Source organism: Canis lupus, chromosome 20 (genome assembly GCF_011100685.1).
Source record: "Canis lupus familiaris isolate Mischka breed German Shepherd chromosome 20, alternate assembly UU_Cfam_GSD_1.0, whole genome shotgun sequence".
Classification (NCBI taxonomy): Eukaryota; Metazoa; Chordata; class Mammalia; order Carnivora; family Canidae; genus Canis; species Canis lupus.
This window is the reverse complement of record NC_049241.1, coordinates 9,222,083-9,243,123: the sequence shown is the minus strand read 5'-3', so window position 1 is coordinate 9,243,123 and position 21,041 is coordinate 9,222,083. Positions and strand designations below refer to the sequence as shown.

The window sequence follows — 21,041 nt, the reverse complement described above, 5'->3', positions numbered from 1 at the left end:
TATGATGGACTATAAAAATGTCTAAGAAAATTTTAAAGAAATGAAATCAGATTATGTTCTCTGACCAGAACATAACAAAATTAGACATTAGTAACAGGAAAACATCAAGAAAACTCCCAAATATTTAAAACAGACTTCTAAATGACTCATGAGTCAGAGAAATCACAAAGCATATTCAGATACATTTTAAATTGACTAAAAATGAAAATGCATATTAAAATGTGTGGGATGTCGCTATAGCAGGCCTTAGAGGAAAATTTATAGCTTCACATAGTTATATGAGAAAAGAAAGATGTAATGTGAAACAAATAAAAAGTATAGATCAATGAATAGAAAAAAGACAAAATATAGAAAACAATGAACTAAATGCTGGTTCCCTAAAATGAGTAATAAAATTGATAAATTAAGGAAAAAAGAGAAAGACATTTCTAGCATATGGGATAAAATAAGACATTGCTACAGATCCTTCAACCATGAAAAGGAAAAAAGTAATAAGGAATAGTATTAAAAAATTCTGTGCCAAAAAACTCAATAGCTAAAATAAATAGATAAATTTAATGAAAGGAATACAAGGTTGTTTTAAAAATCAAAAAGCAATTCTATAATATTATAAAGTAAGATCATATGAACATCTCCATAGATGCAGAAGACACACTTGACAAAATTCAATACCCATTTATATTTAAAAAAAAAAAAAAAATCAAATCGCTCAGCTAATTAAGAAAGGAACTGCCTCACCTTGATAAATTTATGAAAATGTATTAAAAATATAGGAACACTATAGCTAACATAATATTTAAAAGACTAAATGATTTCCCCACAAAATTAGGACTAAGAAAAATGATGTCCACCCACTTCTATTTAACATTGTACTAGAAATACTAGCCTGTGTAAAACAAATACAAGGCATAGAAATTAGAAAGTAAAAGTGTCTTTATTCACAAATGACATGACTATGTATGTTAAAATTCCCAAAAAAAAAAAAAAAAATTCCAAAGGCATCGACAATTTTGTTTACCAACAAAATTGGTAAAAGTGAATTTACCAAGATCACAAGATAAAAGGTCAATTAAAAAATTGTATTTCTATGTTCATGGACTGTACAATGAAAACTAAACCATACTGTTGAGAGAAATTAAAGCTATAAAATCAGAGGAATATATCATGTTCATCTGTTGAAGACTCAACATTGTTAATAAGTCATTTCTACCCAGATTGATCTCTAGATTGAGGACAAACCCAATGCACATACCAGCAGGCTTTTTTGTAGAAATTGAAAATCTGAGTCTAAAATTTATATGAAAATGTATATAAAATGCAAAGATCTAAAAGGTCCAATTTATTTTGATAAAGAAAAACAAAATGGGAGGACTTAACATGTCTGACATCAAGACTTACTACAAAGTGACAGTAATTAATACAGTGTGGTATTGGCACAAGGATAAACATAGAGAAAAACAGAAAAGAGTCCAGAAACACACACACACACACACACACACACACACACACACACACACACACAGTTATTGCCCGAGGCTATATTGACTAAGATGGGAAATACTCTTTAAAAAAAAAAAAAAGATTTTATTTATTTATTCATGAGAGACACATTGAGAGAGAGAGAGGCAGAAGGAGAAGCAGGCTCCATGCAGGGAGCCTGATGTGGGACTCGATCCCAGGTCTCTAGGATCAGGCCCTGGGCTGAAGGCGGCACTAAACCACTGAGCAACCCAGGCTGCCCAAGATGGGAAATACTCTACCAGGAAATTGAAATGTACAGTATTTTTTTTTTTAATTTATTCATGATAGTCACACACAGAGAGAGAGAGAGAGAGAGAGGCAGAGACACAGGCAGAGGGAGAAGCAGGCTCCACGCACCGGGAGCCCGACGTGGGATTCGATCCCGGGTCTCCAGGATCGTGCCCTGGGCCAAAGGCAGGCGCCAAACCGCTGCGCCACCCAGGGATCCCCCAGTATTTTAATTATAGTGGTTACATGGTTATCTTTGTCAAACCTCACTGACGCTTGCACACTTTACTATGCATTTAAAATTGATGTATTTTATTATTGTAAGTTACACCTAAATAAAGATCATTTTAACACATATTCAGAAAATCTCCAAAACTTATCTTTACTAATGTCAATCTAATGTAAAAAGGGATTAACAATTATTAAGGTCCTATAACATGCCAGACACTGAGTTCTGTACATTTAATCATCTTCTAAAGTAGAAATTATTCATCAAATGTTTACATTTGAAGAAATGTTAGCATTTGCAAATTCAACCAGCTAGTAAGTGGGAGAGTAGAGTCAAGCCTAAGTATATCTCTAATGCCCATGCCACTACCCACCACCACTCTCTTCGGTCTTTGCTATAGAAACTTTTTACCAAAGCTAACTACTTTCCATCAAAACTGTTTTTTGAGCCTCCCTTTTTGTTTGTTTGTTTGTTTTTTAACCTTCCAAGAAAAATCACTTGAAAATAGCTCCTAAACAATAACAAGTTCTCCACTATGTGTTAAATGCATCAACATACAAGGGCAAATGGGTGCCTCAGATGGTTAAGCCTCTGCCTTAGGCTCAGGTCATAATCCCAGGGTCCTGCATGCTCAGTGGGAATATGAATCTCCATCTCCATCTCCCTCTCCCTCTGCCCCTCCCCTCCTGCATGTGCTCTCTCTATATCTCTTTCTCTCTCAAATAAATAAATAAAATCTTAGAGAATAAAAAATACATAATAAACTCATAAAGCTAAGTACAAGCAAATTTCAATATAGGAGTCTTTCCAGCTTCACACAGAAAGGTAAGTGATAAAATTGTCTATAATACTCTTCAGTGGTAGATTCTCCCACTGGGATTTTTAAAATTTGAATATATTTGAATATATCTTTAAACTTTGAATATTCATGTCAAGGACTACATGATTGAACTACCTATGTGTTTTCCTGTTACAAAACAAAAACTCTGAAATTTAACATTTGCCTAAAATTTGCCTAAAAGTACCAAGCAAATAAAGAACCACGTACAGTGACCAAGATCTTTATTGCTGTAATTTTACTAAAGGCATATAAATATCCAAGAGGGGACATAAGAAAAGAATACGGGAGAAGATGGGATTTGAGATGAACACAAAAAGAAGAGATTTACAGATAGCCCAAGGACAGCTGACATCAGGAACATTCTTTGTCCTACAGACTTTCTTAACTCATGGGTCTTAACTGAGAACCACAGTAGATGATAGTTCCAGGAAAACGCACTTTTGCCATCTTTGCTTTTAATAGCAAGAATTAGTACTACCAGACCTCTGTTGGCAATATTACTCCTTCAAGTGTTCTTCACTCCCATCTCTGGCCCCAGGAATATCCCCCTGGAGAAATGAGTGTGATGATGACTAAACAGGAAACCGATGCTATCGCTTCTACCATCATCTTCAAACCCAAAAGACAGTCTTCATAATGTACAGATTATGTGTTGGAGTAGATCCTCTCACAGATCAGAAAAACTGGACCGAGAAAGCTCACGTTTGAAAGTTACCTAGAGGGTGTCTGTCACTGGGGAGAATTGTAACCAGACATGCTCACTGCTTTCACTGTTGACAATGGACTAAAATCTTGGGAGCTTGAATGATGGAGACGTTATTACAAAGAGAAGCTCAGGACAGTTGTCAATGAAGGCTTAATTTCAGTGTTCCCATATGTCTTAAGTGCACATATTTATAATTTTCACTTACCCCAGGATAAACTTAAAATTGATTCATAAAAAATTATCTTTTTCCAGACTTCCAAGAACACAGAAATTTGTGAAGAATAGTATTTTTACTTCTTAAATGCTTTTTTCTCCTCCTGATTCTACTCCTCAACATTATCTGTTAACGGAGTTTTGTGCATATCCTTTTGGGGTGTACTGGCAAATAAACTGATATGCAAGCAGTCTCCTGGACCCATACATTAGCTACAAACTTCCTATGCAGTAACATGCTTATATATAAATTATTTCTAATTTTTCTACCCAATTTGTTGAAATAGTCCTAGTAGTTCCATTTCATTGGAATTAAGGATATCCAAAATTTATATTTTGAGTCAAAAAGTAGGTTTTCCCAAAATTGTAAAGATTGTCATCAATCTTGTCACCGAGTATTTATCTATGAGACTTCTGTTTTCCAAAATCTATAAATATTAGATGTCAATGTTTTAATCTTTGACAATATAATATTACAAAGAAATGGTTTTTCTTCTCTTATTGCTCAGTTCAAACATCTTCATATGTCATTAAACCTTACTAGTCATTGTTATTTCATTTTCCTCTATGTGTGTGTGTGTTTCATTTCCCTTAGAATGTTAGTGTCCTTGTTACTGGTTTCTAAGAGAGCATTTATGAGTAAGGATGTCAACTATTTGCCATACGTTGCAAATGAAATACCACGTTTTCTCACCAACACTTTATAGTGATGTTTTACCTTTTGGTTGTACAGAAGTTGCATGTTAAAATATAATAATTTTCTGCTTTAAAAAAATAGGTATCCAAGAGGAAGGAGCCAACAGGGAAAAATAAATGTGTACTCACATTTGGTGTTAAATTAACACTATCTTATATAAAAATCACATTTTTACTAACTCACAGAGACAATGCATACTTACAGTTATGTGAACACTGAGGAATCATCATTGCAATGTTGAAATAGTCAAAGCAAATTCCACAGCGCAGCAAATCATCTATTGTCTGAAATGCAAAAATACATATATACCTATCAGAAAAACACCAAGACTGGAATGTCTACCACAGAACTCTTTTTCCATCCCCTAAAAAAAAAAAAAAAAAACAAAACTTAATAGTACTCTTTTGTCAAATACAAACTCAGAATTAACTCCACATTAATTGTAAGGAATCTTGACAAATCAAGAAAAACCTTCTCATTTGTAACTGACACATTCAAATGTCAAGTTACTGAAAAAGCTTTCGAGAGACAGAGTTGACAATGTACAACTTCCTGTTCCACAGCATCAACCCTTTACAAAAGGGCTACTCCATTCCTGTTCCATTTCCCATGTGTTTCCAGCTCCTACTCCAAGCTTCTTCCACTTCAGACCCCATTCCCAGTCACGATTGAGTGAAAGGTACCAATAACCATTCACCACACAGATTAAGAACAAAAATCAAACAATGTTAAAGCCAAACATTAGAAAGTGTTTTGTTAAAACCCTTACTTCACAAATGAGGGAACACGCACACATACTAGGCATGAGTCAAGCCAGGACTAAATTTCCTATGTCCCTGCTGGCAGTCAGTCCAGTGCTTTCTGCACAGTATCACATGGTAAATACGATATGGTGGAGCCAACTGAGGAAGGCCTGGAAAAAGCTGGAGCCAGTGACAGCAGAAGAAGGTAAAGACGTGGTCAATCTGGGAAGTTAGACAGGTGTGTGTCAGCCTGGAATGCAATCCAAATAGGAAAGGGTCTATACTCACAATGCAAAATCTTCTAAATCATTTAAAATAAAATGTTACTCCATTCAGTAGACTACTGGAGCAGATTTTAAGAGAAAAAGAAAAAAAAAAAAGAGCGAGTTCACTCACATAATAATACAGAAAGATTGCCAAAATAAGCACAAGAAAGAAGGCATGCTGATTTTGTTAAAAAGAGAGAGCAGAATAAAAATGTATTCTATTTTTACCTTGTATACATACAAAGAAATTCCGAAAAGATACACAATGAAGTAATAAATTATAGTAATGGATCAGAAAACTGGATAAAGGACAGGTTGGGAGGGAGTTTCATATTTTTTCAGCCATGAGTGTATCACCTAAATTTTCAAAATACAAACAAAAAAGACCAATGTCACTAACAGTCTATATGATGAAATATTACGTAGCCATTAAAAAAAAAAGTTTCAAAGAATCATTAATGCCATGGGGAAAAAAAAATCAGAGAACAAATCTACAGCAATACATTACAATAAACTATCCAGTTTAATCTCCATAACAATCTTCTGAGGTCTATAGCATCTGTATCTCATTTTTACAGATGAAGCCTATAGTGCTTTTAAGTGGCTGAATCAAACCCAAGAAGTTGACTCCAAAGTGATCCCAAATTTTATTTTTTTTTTTGAGCCCAAATTTTAAATGCATATACACATCACACACACACATTAAACAGAGAAAACATTAAACCATGGTAACCTCTGGATGGTGGTAGGGTGATGGGTAACTTCCATTTTCTCCTTTATCTTAATCTAAATTTTAATTTTCTACTTATATACACATACTCCATTTATAAGTTGTCAAAACCAAAATTACCTGTTACTATAAAATCAGGAAAATAAACATGAAAATGCCAAATCTTCCATTATTTTGGATGGTAAACTACCACTGACACAAAAAAGCTAGAGGACTGTGTTGAACATCAATTAAGAGCAGAGGTAGGGCTGGAAGTCAGAGTGCTTTCTTCTATATAACTATCCTTTCTGGAGGAGTGGTTCTGATACATACTGGCCAAGATCTGTGGAATGTCACACTGTATCACACGAGCTATAACATTCTTATCCAAATTTCTAGTCATGCCCTTTCAAGACCATAACATGCACTGCAGTAAATCAGAGTGGTCAAATGACTGCTCTAGGATTTTTTCAACTTAGAAGAGGGGAAGTGGAAGGGGGAAGTAGGCAATCAATGAAAAGACTTAATAATTAGTGGAAAGGTTCTTAAGTTTTTGGGGTCACAGATCCCTTTAAATATATAAATAAAAACCATGAACTCTCAGAAAAACATACAAACAAAAATTTTATAAATAATTCTGGATATGAAAGTCTTTCTATGAATCCTAGGTTAGCAACCATGGTTGTAGAATCCGATTTCTATTTCGTGTAAGAAAGAATTTCAAATAGAACTACTTCTGGGAGCAGCTAATTCCTTGTCCCTGGAAAAAGTTCAAGCAAAAACTAGATGAGAAATTGGTAGGTGTATAATAAAGGGATTAAAAAACATTGATCACTGGAACAGGATAGAGAGTCCACAAATAAATCCATACCTCTACAGTCAGTCAATCTACAGCAAGGGAAGCAAGACTACACAAAGGAGAAAGAACAGTCTTTTCAACAAATGGTGTTGGAAAAATTAAACAGCTACACGCAAAAAAAATGAAACTGGACCACTTTCTTATACCATATACAAAGTAAGTTCAAAGTGGATTAAAGACTTAAATGTGAGTCCTGAACCCATAAAACTCCTAAAAGGAACAACAGCCAGTAATCTCTTGGACATTACCTTAGCAACATATTTATAGCTATGTCTCTTCAGACAAGGGAAACAAAAGCAAACATCAACTATTGGGAAAACATCAAAATAAAAGGCTTTTATCCAGCAAAAGCAACCATGAAGAAAAAAAGGCAACCCAGGGAATGGGAGATGTTTGCAAATGATATATCCAATGAGGGGTTAATATCTAAAATAAAGAATTTACACACTCAATACCAAAGAAAGCCCCTAAATAATCCCATTTAAAAATGGGCAGAGGTCCTGAATAGACATTTTTTCAAAAAAGATATACAAATGGTCAACAGACACAGGGAGAGATGCTCAACATCACTAATCATGAGGGAAATGCAAATCAAAACTACCATAAGGGGATCCCTGGGTGGCGCAGCGGTTTGGCGCCTGCCTTTGGCCCAGGGCGTGATCCTGGAGACCCGGGATCGAATCCCATGTCGGGCTCCCGGTGCATGGAGCCTGCTTCTCCCTCTGCCTGTGTCTCTGCCTCTCTCTCTCTCTCTCTGTGTGATGACTATCATAAATAAATAAAAAATTTAAAAAAAAATTAAAAAAAAAAAAAAACTACCATAAGACATCATCTCATGCCAGTTAGAATGGCTAGTATCAAAAAACAAGGAATAACAGGTGTTGGTGAGGATGTAAAGATAAGGGAGCCCTGCTGCACTGTTGGTAGGAACGTGTAAATTGCTGCAACCACTATGGAAAACACTATGGAGGTTCAAAAAGTTAAAAACAGAAATATTACATGATCCAGTAATTCCACTACAAAGTATTTACCCAAAGAAAATGAAAACACCAATTTGAAAAGACATATGCAATATGTTTATTGCAGCATTATTTACAATAGCCAAGATAGGGAAGCAACCAATGTCAGTGGTTGCATAGAGAAGATGTGGTACATATATATATACAATGTAATATTACTCAGCCATAAAAAAGAATAAGATCTTGCCATTTGTGACAACACGGATGGACCTAGAGGGTATTATGTATGCCAAGTGAGTAAGTCTGACAGAAAGGCAAATACCATACCATTTCACTTTTATGTGGAATCTAAAAAACAAAACAAACAAAAAAGCCAGACTCTTAAATACAGAGAACTTGTGGTTGCTAGGAAGGTGAGAGGTGGGCAAAACAAAGAGTATTAATAAGTACAAACGGTAAAAATAAAATACAGAGCTATTAGAAAAATAGAAAACACTAGCAGGGGCTGGCTTTCCACCATGATTCTAATATGGGCTCAATCAACTCCATCTCTGCACACTCTTGGGTGCTGAACCCTATATTCAATGCTGTGGTGAGACATCAAATCCTGCCTCTAAGTACATGGAATCTGCCTCTAAAGAACACTGTGGAAGTCGTGGTAAAATAAGCTTAAATCTACAAACCAAGAAGCTTTACAAGCCGCAGAGCTTTGACTTCCTTTATCCAATTCAATCTTCCAAATAACAAATAAAAATGGGGGAAAGAAATACTTACTGCATGTTAAGTACTAATGATAATAATAGAGGGGCAGCCCAGGTGGCCCAGGGGTTTAGCCCTGCTTCAGCCCAGGGCGTGATCCTGGAGACCCGGGATCAAGTCCCACATCTGGCTCCCTGCATGGAGCCTGCTTCTCGCTCTGCTGTGTCTCTGCCCCTCTCTCTCTCATGAATAAATAAAATCTTTTTTAAAAAATGATAATAAAAAAAAATAAATAAATAAAAAAAAAAAAAAAAAAAAAAGATAATAATAAAGACATATTAACTGAATGCTTACTACCTTCCAGATACTTAGAACCTTCAACCAATTAGATAATCTCTGAGCATGTTCTATGTGTCAGGCACTGGTAAGCATAGTGAATAATAAGCCAGACAAGATCCCTATCTACACACATCAACTCATTTAACCAATCCCATAAACTATTTCTCTTTGTCTCCACTTTATAGTTGAGGAAATTCTGGCTCAGAGAGGTTAAGTAACCCACTCAAGATCACACAGTTAAATAAGAGTCAGCGGCTAGATTTAAACCAAGACCACTGGATCTCAAATCTATGTGCTCCTCCACCGTACTTTTTTTTTTTTTTTTTTTTTTTTTTTTTAAAGACACTATCTATGGGATCCCTGGGTGGTGCAGGGGTTTGGTGCCTGCCTTTGGCCCAGGGCACGATCTTGGAGACCTGGGATCGAGTCCCACGTCGGGCTCCCTGCATGGAGCCTGCTTCTCCCTCTGCCTGTGTCTCTGCCTCTCTCTCTCTCTGTGTGTGACAATCATGAATAAATAAATAAAATCTTAAAAAAAAAAAAAAAAAAGACTATTTACTCATGAGAGAGAGAGAGGCAGAGACACAGGCAGAGGGAGAAGCAGGCTCCATGCAGGGAGCCCGATGTGAAACTCGATCCTGGGACTCCAGGATCAGGCCCTGGGTCAAAGGCAGGCGCTGAACCGCTGAGCCACCGAGGCGTCCCTCCTCCACGGTACCTTGACCCCAAGGTCACAACTCCAAAACGACATGTTTCCTAGATGCTTCCACAACGTCAGCTTTTCACCACGGGGCCATCTCAAGTCCTCAAGCACTGTGGATGACCCTGGTGATGGCAAGAAGAAACGCCTTATTCTTCTACTAACCTTCCCCAAATCCCTTCACTTACTCCTCAAAGTCAGTCTTCAGCGTCAGTGGGACAGGTACCGTAATCCCCAAATCTACAAAAATGAGGAACAGAACCAGAAAGTGACCTTGCACGCAAACAGAAATACACAATTACGGAGCACGAGGGGGGAAAAAAAGCAAGCGACCGATGCTTAAGCTCGCACGGCCCAGCGTGTGTGTTTGCTGCTGCCGCAGCGCAGCAGGAACCCAGGGCTCACGGCCACTGTAACCCGGCCTGGGATGCCTTGGCCAAAAACAAACCAATGTCACTGAAGGGAAAGGATGGAATGAGATGAAAGGCTGGTGCAGAGCCTGAGCCCTGGTCTCGTTTCAGAGGGAGGCGCACGAGTGTCAGGCGTTGGGGCACGTCCGGGAGGCGCCAGGGCAAGCCAGCGCTAGGGGATGGGAGACGAGGCAGCAGGCAGAGCAGGTGCGCCCCCGTCAGCCACCGCCGCTGTCACTGCGGGGGGGGGGGGGGGCGTTCCCCTCGAGGTCATTGCTACTCTCGTGGCTGAACGGCTCGGCGCCGGTGCCCCCCACAAGGGACCGAGGCCGGACCCCGCCACTTCGCAGCAACAGGAAACCGAGGCCCAAACCACCGGGTCGCTGAGCGGCAACCGGCCCAGCTCGCGGCGCCCGTCTCCTCCTCTTGCCCTCTCAAGGCGGGGCTGGCCTCCGGCGCACACCCCGGTGCACCCAACCTCCCCCCGAGCACTCACCTTCATGACCGCCAGGCCTGGAGGCCACCGAGACTCGACTAGGGAGTCCATGGTCTGCCCTGAGGAAGCTGGGGGGCTCGGCACCCACTGGCCTCCCGCGCTCCGCCGCTACTCGAAATTCCCCGCGCTACGCATGACAGCATCAGCCAGCGACGCGCCTGAGGCGAGCGCGGAGCCTGCTGGAAGTTGTAGTACGTGGGCGGAGCGCAGCCAAAGACGCTCTCACTGCGCACGCGCGGAGCTTCCCTTGGCCTCTCCGAGCCTTTAAGCGGTTAAAAAGCACACATCGAGCTTCCCTAAGGTGGCTCAGCGGTTTGGCCCCCCTGCCTTCGTTCCGGGGTGTGATCCTGGAGACCCGGCCTCGAGTCCCACGTCAGGCTCCCTGCACGGAGCCTGCTTCTCTCTCTGTCTCTCATGAATAAATAAAATCTTAAAAAAAAAAAGCGAAAAAAATAAATAAAAAATAATAATAAAAAAATAAAGCGCACATCAGGTTTTGCACACGAGTAGAGTCACAAATAAGGGCCTCTGGACTTTGAATAGTTCTTTCTTTTCTCAAGATAAAATTTTAATTTATTTTACTTTTCTGCAGGGATAAACCACCTTAACTCTGGCATGTTGCCTTTCAGATATTTCCTGTGCAGATATACAAATAATTGCTCCCCCCCCCATATCATTACATTAAATACATAGCTTTGTCAACTTGAGTTTTCTATTTATTTAACTATACATCTTAAGACCTCTCCATATTAATGATGTACATATTTACCTCATTCTTTTCAATAGCCACGTAGTCTATAACATAGATGTATCATAATTTATTAACCTGGTCCCATACTGTAGGACATTTAGGTTATTTCCAGTTTTCCATTATTGCAAAGAGTTGCAATGAACACACTATATGAACCTTGGCGCGTTTGGGCCAAGATATCTGGGGGATGATTTCCTATCAATGGAATTACCGGCTCAATTTGTGAATTTGTGTACTCTTTTAAAATTATGATAACTAGCACTAAATGATTTTTCAAAAAGGCTGATTTATACTAATACATTTATACATTTATACTCTCACCAACCAGTGTAAGAATGCCTGTTACCAAAAAAAAAAAAGAAAAAAAAATGCCCATTATGCAAATGTGAAGCTGACCAGCACACCACCCAGTCTGTGTATTTGACTCAGCACTCACCCACTGCCTTATGAGGGTCTCCATTGCATCAGGTCTCATAGCCAGTAAGTTTAGTTACATTGCTCAAGGGAGACCCCTGCTACTTGCCACTGGTACCCCACATGGTCCAGGCATTCATTCATTCAACAAATACTTTTTTTTTTTAAAGCACTTACCATTGTTCAAGCACTTGAGCTACCCTCTGAAACAGGCAGAGGTAAAGTTGTTGCCATAATACAGATAAAGACGCTGAGGCTCAGAGAGGTTAAGGCTTCACTTCTTTGAACTGTCTTCACAAGAAACTCTGGCACCCAATTGATTTTTCCCAACCTATGCCCAAATATTCATTGAACAATAATAATATTAACAGCATTTGGACAAAAAGGACTTTTAATACTTATTGCAATAATAACTGACATTCATTACGTGCTTGCATGTAAAGCATTGTTGCAGTGTTTTTAGATAATTTGACTTATTTCAGACTCGCTCCAACCAAATTAAGAAAGAGAACTAAAAAGATAACTCGTTTAGGGTATTCTGCTGGTAGGTGGAAGAGGAAGGATTTGAATTCAGGCAGTCTGGCTTAAAAGTCCATATTAACCACTACAGAAGAGTCTCACTAAAAAAACAAACAAGGGCAGCCCTGGTGGCGCAGTGGTTTGGCGCCGCCTGCAGCCTGGGGTGTGATCCTGGTAGACCTGGGATCGAGTCCCACATCAGGCTCCCTGCATGGAGCCTGCTTCTCCCTCTGCCCGTGTCTCTGCCTCTCTCTCTGTGTCTATGAATAAATAAACAAAACCTTTTAAAAAATAAAAAAATAAAACAAAGAAACAAGGGAGATCCCTGGGTGGCTCAGTGGTTGAGCATCTGCCTTTGGCCCAGGGCGTCGTGATCCTGGAGTCCCGGGATCGAGTCCTACGTCGGGCTCCGGGCATGGAGCCTGCTTCTCCCTCTGCCTGTGTCTCTGCCTCTCTCTCTCTCTCTCTCTGTCTATCATGAATAAATAAATAAAATATTAAAGTAAGAATAAAAAAAACAAACAATAACAACAACAAAAAACAAAACCCCCACACCTCATCATGAGAATTATTCCCATTTTATAGATGAGGCAACTGAGTCTCAGAGAAGCAGAGGGACTCATTCATGATCACAGTTTGTCAGTGGCAAAGTCCAGCCTGGAATCTGGTTTTTTTAATCCCAAACCATAAAGGATCATCCTCCGACACTTTACTGAGGAATAATTGGGCAGACAAGACCAAGGGCTAGAGGTTTGAGGCTCTCAGGATGCCTTCCTTTGTGGGGCTCCAACAGGTTGGTGGGGCGTGGCCGAGAGGAGTGGAGCATGGAAGGCTGCAAAGGGTTTGTATCAATCAGAAAAGGGCATACAAATGAACTCCTCCAGTCCTTGATGGTATTGCCCAGGAAGCAGGTAGTGGGGTGGGGGACCCGCGCTTGGAGAGACTAAGACCAGGTCCCATGCCTGATTGCACTAGTCATCTTTCCTTTTTAGTACTTATAGGTTCAAGATGACAAAGACTGAGAAAGTGAGAGAAAAAGAAGAGGGAGAAAAGAAAAAGAATAAGGACTGGTGGGGGGGGTTGGGGAGAGAAAGAAATGCATTCTTCCCACTGAGTCAACCATGAAGACAGACTTGGGATAGCCATCACTTGTGGGTCCTGGGCTCCAGATCCATCTCTCCGTCTCTGGAGAGCCCCCGGGGCAGCGCCCAGTGCCATCCATCTTCGAGTTCCTGCCACCAGCTGCTCAGCGAGACTGAAGGAGTGAATGACCAGAATCAGCCCACATCCCCGTGAATCTTTCCCTCACAGGCTGAACCATGTACACCTCCTGCCCTCTTCGGCAGCACCTCAAGCCCACTTCTGGGCCCAGGGAGGAAAGTCCAAGCAACAGCACAAGGAGGTTCTGAAAGCAGCTTTGACTTCAGGACAAGGCATCTGTCTTGCCCTCCCCACGGTATTTATCTGCCCCCTTGGAGCCAATCTGCCCTAACAAGCTGCTGTTTTCATGGACATTCTCCTTCTGTTAGATCAATAAAGAGACTTTACTTCTTATTCGGGAGTGAAACAAAACGTTCCATATCAAAAAGCCGGCTGCTCAGTAGAATCTCTCTTTGCACTTAGCCCAAAGTGAAGGTCTGGGGTACGGCCACCAGAGAAAATATAGGATGCCCTGTAAATTTCAATTTCAGATAAACACCAAACAATTTTTAATACAAATATATCCCAAATATTGTACACGACATATTTATACTTTAAAAAAGATTCACTGGAGGAGACAGGGGGTCCTGGCTGGCTCAGTCTGTAGAGCATGGGACTCTTGATCTCGGGGTTATGAGTTCAAGCCCCACATTGGGCAGAGATTACTTAAAAATAAAATAAAATCTTTAAACAAAAAAGATCCACTGTTTATCTGAAATATAAATTTAACTGAACATCTTATAGTTTTATTTGCCAAATCTGACAACCTTAATCAGGGAAATATCCTCCCTGGGGGGAATGGGGGGCAGCCTGGCTGCTCCCTGAGGCTTCCCAAGGCCCCGCTGGGTTCCTCTGCAGTGTCTCTCTTCATCACATTCCTCTCTGTTCCCCATGCTCTTCCCCTGAGGACCCGTCTGTGCTCTGGTCATGGGAGGGAGGACACTGAAGGAGCTCAGGACTTAGCCCTTCTTTCCCCTTTTCCTCCCTTCTTCCCCTCCCCCATTGAGCCGCTACTTACCTGTGCCAGGTGCTGGAACACAGAGGTGAACAAGAGAGCCCTGGTCCCTGCTCCCAAGGAGCTGACACCCTGGGGGAAAGACGGGGCCCAGACAGAAAAAAAAAATGTAAGAAAATGAATAGAGAACTTAATAAAATGGTAAGTGATAAGCAAGCAAAAAAGGATCATGTAACAAAGAGTAGGGAGCACTATAAACTGGATGATGTGGGAAGTCCTCTCTGAGAGGGTAACGTTGGTGCCAGGACCCAACTAATACGACAGAGGCAGCTGTGCAGAGACCCAGGGTGGCAGTGGTCAGGGGGAGGTAAAAGTGCTGTGAGCTCCATGATTACTATGGACTCCACCCTGCCTTGCTCTCACCACCTGTGCTCCCCACGCCCTGCCCACCTTGGGGCCCCAGCCCCAGGAGCCAGTGGGGCATAGATTACATTGACAGACTGTGTCCATCACCTGCTCCACTTGCCTCTGAGAACACTACATCTGGGAGCCTCTCCCTGAGACTGTTACCAGCCTGTCATCACAGCCTCTTCTTAGGAGGTGTCCCAAGCCTTCCTCTGGGTGCTTTGAACGAATGTTTACTGAGAACTTACTATAGGCCCAGGCAGAGGTAACAAGCAGTAACCTAGACTAAGACTGTCTGCCCAAATCACGAAATAAACATGAGAAGAGCTTCGAGATCAGAGAGGAAGAACTCAGGATCCTCTTGGTTACAAGTGTTGAGTTAGAAAGCCAACTCACAATGGCCTAATCAAAAAAGAGAATGTATTAGTTTATGTAACTGGAAAGTCCAAGAGTAGGCATTCAGGTGTGGCCTGATCCAGGTGATATCAGAGTAGTCTCTTTTCTTTCCTCTCAGTCTCTTTCTTGATGCCTTAGATCTGCCTTCTTCAGTGTTGGCTGAATGTGCAAGCAGCCTCCCCTGCTGCAGGGGCAAACACAGCCTCCAGAAGCTCCACGACTATACTCCTCTAGCATAGCTGTCGGAGCAGGAAAAAAGATGCCATTCCCAATAGTCTCCAGCTAAAGTACCGGGTTGAATCACATTGGCTAGAATTGGGTCACATGCCCATCCTTCGGCCAATCATTGGGCCTCAGACTGTCTAGATGGGAGTTTGGGAGTAGGGGTGGATACCCCAGATGAACGTTTAAGTGCTGTGTACAGTAAAAGAGGGAATGGCTGCCTGTAAACATGCAGATGGCAAAAATGGTTGTAAATTCTTTCCCCTCCCTGTGGCCACACCTCTTTATGATATGACTCCTTCCATCAGGACGTGGAGCTGTTTTTCCCACCTTGAAGCTGGGCTTGGCCCTGTGACCTGCTTTGGCCAATGACATTAACAAAGGTGAAACAAGCGGAGGCTGGAGCTTGCGCTCTCTCTTGCTTCTCTTGGAAACCTTACCCCTGCCACGTGAACAAACCCTAATGATTCCCTGGACAGCAAGATAGGTGGCCAAGTCCTCTTTGTCATCCTTGCTGACACCGAGCCATCTACAAGACATGGGAGTGAGGCCATCCTAGACCATCCAGCCCCAGCCAAATCACCTGCCATCCCAGGGATCAGCTCAGCCAGCCCTGACCAGAGAAATGCCCAATACACCCACAGGCTCATGGTAAACAATAAATGTTCATTATCTTAAGCCACTAAGTTTAGGAGTGGCTTGTTATACAGCAGCAATGGCTAATTGCTACACTGAGCAAAAATCACAGTGCCCCTTCGCAGGAATCCTGCCTGGAGTCTGGCTTGGGAGCCCCCAGACACAGAACTGCACAAGCCCTAGTCTTATTGGTGCCTCCTCTTCCCCATTGCAGTGTTTGCTCTCTGATCCAAAAATTTATCTCCCCTCTACTTCTGATCTCTAGCCAGACTTTATGGGCCCCAGGGGCATGACAGCCCTTCTTGTGAACAACAACTCATACTCAACTCTTTTCTCTATAGGCTTCAGCCTTTCCTCCTTTCAAGTAGGAAGCCATCTACCCAAGGAACAAATCGAAGGATGTGTAGCTGAGTCCTGTGCCTCCACCATCTATCATAATATCCGGATACACATCCCCCACTCAAGCTTCAATTCTTTGGTTCTTGAAGGCTGTTTAGATTTCCAGAGCTCCCTGGGAGAGTTGAATGTTTCTCTGGGGGTGTTAAAGCAGGTTGTACCTCAAAGACGCTTTATGGCAATTACTTAGTCTCCCAACAGGGCCATCCCTACCCTTGCACAGCTATAAATGTAGAAAGGGCCCCCACAAGCACTCACAGGATGGAGCACCAAATGAGTGTCAGGACTCTGGGGCTCAGGGACACAGGGAGTGAGTAGGGCAAAGGGAACAGAGCAAGGGACCAATGAAAGGAGACAGTGTGGAAATCACCAAAGCCAGAATTCTTACCAACCAATATGGCCTTTAGTGTCTAAGGGACAGGACTGAGAGTCACACAGATCCCAATTTGTGTCCACACCCTTCCACTTACCATGAGCCACTTATCTTTCAGAGCCTCAGTTTCCTTTTCTGTAAGGTAAGAATAAGACTGCCTACCTCTGAGTGTTGCCTTAATGATTACATTTTTTAAATGTTGGGAAGCACCTAGCAGGCATCTGACAAGGAGTAACTGGCTATGGCAATAGGAGTAACAGTCACAATTATTACTATCATTGTCACTAATACACATTGTTAACCAGAGGGCATAGAGGTTAAGAGCACTAGCTCTAAAAAAAGAGAAAGAAGAAAGAGAGAGAGAGAAAGAAAGAAAGAAAGAAAGAAAGAAAGAAAGAAAGAAAAGAAAAGAAAAAAGAAAGAAAAGAAAAAAGAAAGAAAAGAAAAGAAAAAGAGAAAAGAAAAGAAAAAAGAAAAAGCACTAGCTCTGAGGTCAGGCTGTCTGGGTTCCAATCAACTCCACTGCTTGCTAACACATGGACTATTGTCTCTAAGCACTGTTTCCATGGAAAGGAATCTGGGCACCCTGAAGACATGGCTGATTTGAGGTCTGGGGCAGAAGAGGTACAAGATGAGCTTGGAGCATCTTATAGTGCCCCAAGTAAGGAAGCTGTCAAAAACTAATAGAACTGGGGATCCCTGGGTGGCGCAGCGGTTTAGCGCCTGCCTTTGGCCCAGGGCACGATCCTGGAGACCCGGGATCGAATCCCACGTTGGGCTCCCGGTGCATGGAGCCTGCTTCTCCCTCTGCCTCTCTCTCTCTCTCTCTCTCTCTCTCTCTCTCTGTGACTATCATAAATAAATTTTAAAAAATTAAAAAAAAACAAAAAACAAAAACAAAAAACTAATAGAACTGGATATTTATCAGGTTCCAAATGATCAGACCAAAATTTACTTGCTGCTCATAGGAAAAGCTCAGCTTTTCAATGGAAGGATGAAGGTGAATCCCCTTGAACTTACTGGGCAATCTTATCATCTGTACAAGTGAGTACCACACAGCACACACTTCCAGATGTGATACAATTTGAAGCACACATCATCTAGGGAGCATTCGTGCCAAGAATGGTGAACCTGAATATAATCAAATATTTGGATCCAACTTCTAGTTTGTAACACATACATGGTCGACAGCAACCAGGAAATTGACAACTTGAGACAGCAACCAGACAAATCCAGACCATGGAGCATTCTACAAGACAATGAATCAGAGTTGTTCAATGGGTCATGAGCCAAAGTCACTGTTCTAGAATAAAAAAGACTTCATAGACATAACCCTTGTTTGGACGCTGATTTGAACCAAGTAACATTTCAAAGAAATTCTTGGGCATGATCAATGAATTTTGACTATGAATTAGGTATTACACTAGATTTAGAAGTTATTATTAATTTTATTAGGTTGACAATGGGATTGTCATCATGTAGGAAAATGTCATTTTTAGAGATACATGCTGATGCAGTTCACAGTAAAGTGCCACAAGGTCGGTGATTCATTTGACATTTTAAAAAGATAAAGCAAATTCAGAAAAAAAGCAAATAATTGTTAAACCAAGGATAGACATAATGGGCTAATTAACACTCTTCCCTGTATTCTGCGTGTTTGAAGTTTTTCACACTAAAAATTGGAGACCATTGATCCTACCTGCCATTTTACAAATGGCCACATGGGGACAGTAGAGTACTGAGCTGGATGTGCACCCAAGCTTCGCCTTAGAAATGCAGAATCATCAGCCCATTTATTCTTTATTCATTTACTTCATCATCCTTGCATCTAATCCACCTTTAGTGAACGCCAACTTACTAAAGGACCCTGAGTTGGACCTACAGGGGATAAAGAGTCAAATCCACCCCCATCCTGCAGGCCCTTGTGTATCTGGGAGCCTGGACGGGGCATCTCCAGGAGCTTCTGTCTTGGGGGACAGGGTCCCATGTTAACACGGGTGTCTTTATGTTTGATGTCACTGGAATGGAGGCCTTGGCTGGGCATGTTGGAAACAAATTAATATGGAGGTCAGGGGAGCTATCACTTTCGTGGTGTCATTTGACCTCTTCTACATTCAGGTTTACACACTTTCCAACTATATGATCTTGGGAAATTTCCTTTACCTTTCGGAACTCCTGGGGCTAATCATAGATCATACCTTATAGCTTTTCCGTTGGATAAGACTGAGAGTCTATATAAGTTGCTTAGAACTGTGCCTGGCACCTAGTAGGTGTTCAACGTGAACATACTTATGTATCTCCCCGCTCCCCTGTGGAGCCTGGGATGGAAGCAGGCAGTCAGCTTGTCTGATTTACATGAAGGCCCTGGCATCTGCTGGGGGAAATGATGACTGTGGCCTTGAGACTAGGGCACAGAAATTAAGCCTCTCCATAAAGCAAGATCATGATTAGAGGTTTAGAGCAGCTACTTCTCTTGAGGGTTTTTCTCTGTACTCAGCACCATCGCCTGCATCCTGTGTGTCATAACTTACTTCTCTCGACAAGCCTACAGGGCGAGTACTGCTATGGTCTCTACTTTTAGGGTGAGGAAACTGAGTGATGGAGCTAGTAAAAAAACTCTTCTGAGGTTTCTCAGCTGGTAAGGAGGAGAGGCCAGGATTTAAACCCAGGCAGTCTGGCCATAACCTGAGTCCTATTCATATCTACAGTACGCTTCTTTGACAATGGGCGCTGCAGAAAGACAAAGCATTTTGCGAGAGAGAGGGTGTATCATCCTGCCATTGACAGGAGTCTCGGCACCTGCCGAAGGGAAGGGTGGCAAGGAATGACCAAGATCATGCTCTGAACGCATTTCCCAAGAGCACCCCCTGGACCATGGGGTTCTTGATTGGCTCCTGGGGTTTGCTTGCCTGGCATCATTTTTCTGATAGTAGAATCCATCTCTTCCTTTTGGAGAACCACTCTCTTACCTTATTCTCAATCGGTGGTCAGGTGAGGTTGATGACATCAACCACGAGCTCAAAAATAGGCAAGTGACTAGACCTGGTCAATGACAACAAGGTCTGCCCTCCATTTGGGGATTGGTTAAGGGTAAGCTTGTGACTCAAGCTAGACCAATCAGAGAAAATTCTGCAACTTTCACTCATCTACTGGAAAAGAGAATATACTCTTTTTTCTGCTGGTATAGCTGAATGCTACGATGTACACTTGGAATTGCTTTGGGTCATCCTTGTCATCACTTGGAAAGAGTCAGCCTTGAAGGAAAGCAGAGCTGAGAGGTAGAGAGACAGAAGTTTGTTGACATTGTTGGAGCACCTGGATCCAGTCCTGCCTGAATCTTAATTTTCTTTTCATTCAGATGAGGGGCAAAAATTATTCCTTTACATTTATGCTAGCTGAGTTGGGGTTTTGAGTCCTAACTTAATGCATTCCTCAACAGCATGACATAAAGGAGACAGGGCTATTTATCAGGGCATCAGAGATCTAGAAGCACTGGAATAGGTTCAGTTTAAAGAATGGGCATGGGAAAATAAAAAATAAAAAAGGCTGTGCACGTGAAGAAGGAAATCATATTCTACACATGACAGGACTCTGTAAGTTGCCTATAAAGTAGGTCTGCAGGTCTACTCCATGCCTGGACCAATGATCTCCATGTTGAGAAGAATTCAGATAAACCCCTTGAGAGGTTTGATGGGTAGTATGTGGATGAAGACAGGGAGCAAAGCTGGAAGTCCAGAAACAAAATTGGGTGGCGGTGCTCAAGGCCCATAAATAACAACGATTGCCCTCCTCCTCCTCCTTCATCAGACTTCAGGTGAAGAGAAACAGGTTCATTATGACCTGGGCCCCCACAATACCTGGATCCCCAATCATCACCCAACTCCCCTTTGTTAAAAAGCAGCTGTGATCTAGAAGCCAGAGATTCATTTTTTAACATCAACAGGTTCAAGTAATGCCCCTATTAAAACTTTCCAAAGTTTCTTATTGCTCTTAGAACAAAATTCTCAAAAGGACTCTGCATATACCCTCCTCCCCACCAGCTCATTTTCTCATCTCTCACCTTACAGCCCCACACTCACCTTCTCCATTCCCCTGTGCCAGGCTCCTCACCTCAGGGAATCTGTCCATGATGTTTGCCCACCTGGCCCCCCCTCCAAGC

At 41.7% G+C, this 21,041-nt stretch overlaps 1 protein-coding gene across 5 annotated transcripts in view; it reads right to left on the bottom strand.

Annotated features, from left to right (window-relative positions):
• Nucleotides 1–10,774, bottom strand: part of RAD18 (RAD18 E3 ubiquitin protein ligase) — a 107,318-nt gene extending 96,544 nt beyond the window's left edge. For 3 of the 5 annotated variants that reach the window (XM_038565773.1, XM_038565774.1, XM_038565778.1), the window contains exons 1-2: nt 10,616–10,774; nt 4,638–4,719 (exon numbers count right to left, since the gene is read on the bottom strand). In XM_038565773.1, the coding sequence (XP_038421701.1) occupies nt 4,638–4,719; nt 10,616–10,666 (133 nt within the window). In that variant the 5' untranslated portion in view covers nt 10,667–10,774. Of the gene's footprint in view, nt 1–4,637; nt 4,720–9,874; nt 9,950–10,615 lie in introns of all 5 variants that reach the window. The other 2 variants (XM_038565777.1, XM_038565775.1) reach the window with 2 other exon arrangements.
• Between the last annotated feature and the right edge of the window lie 10,267 nt (nt 10,775–21,041).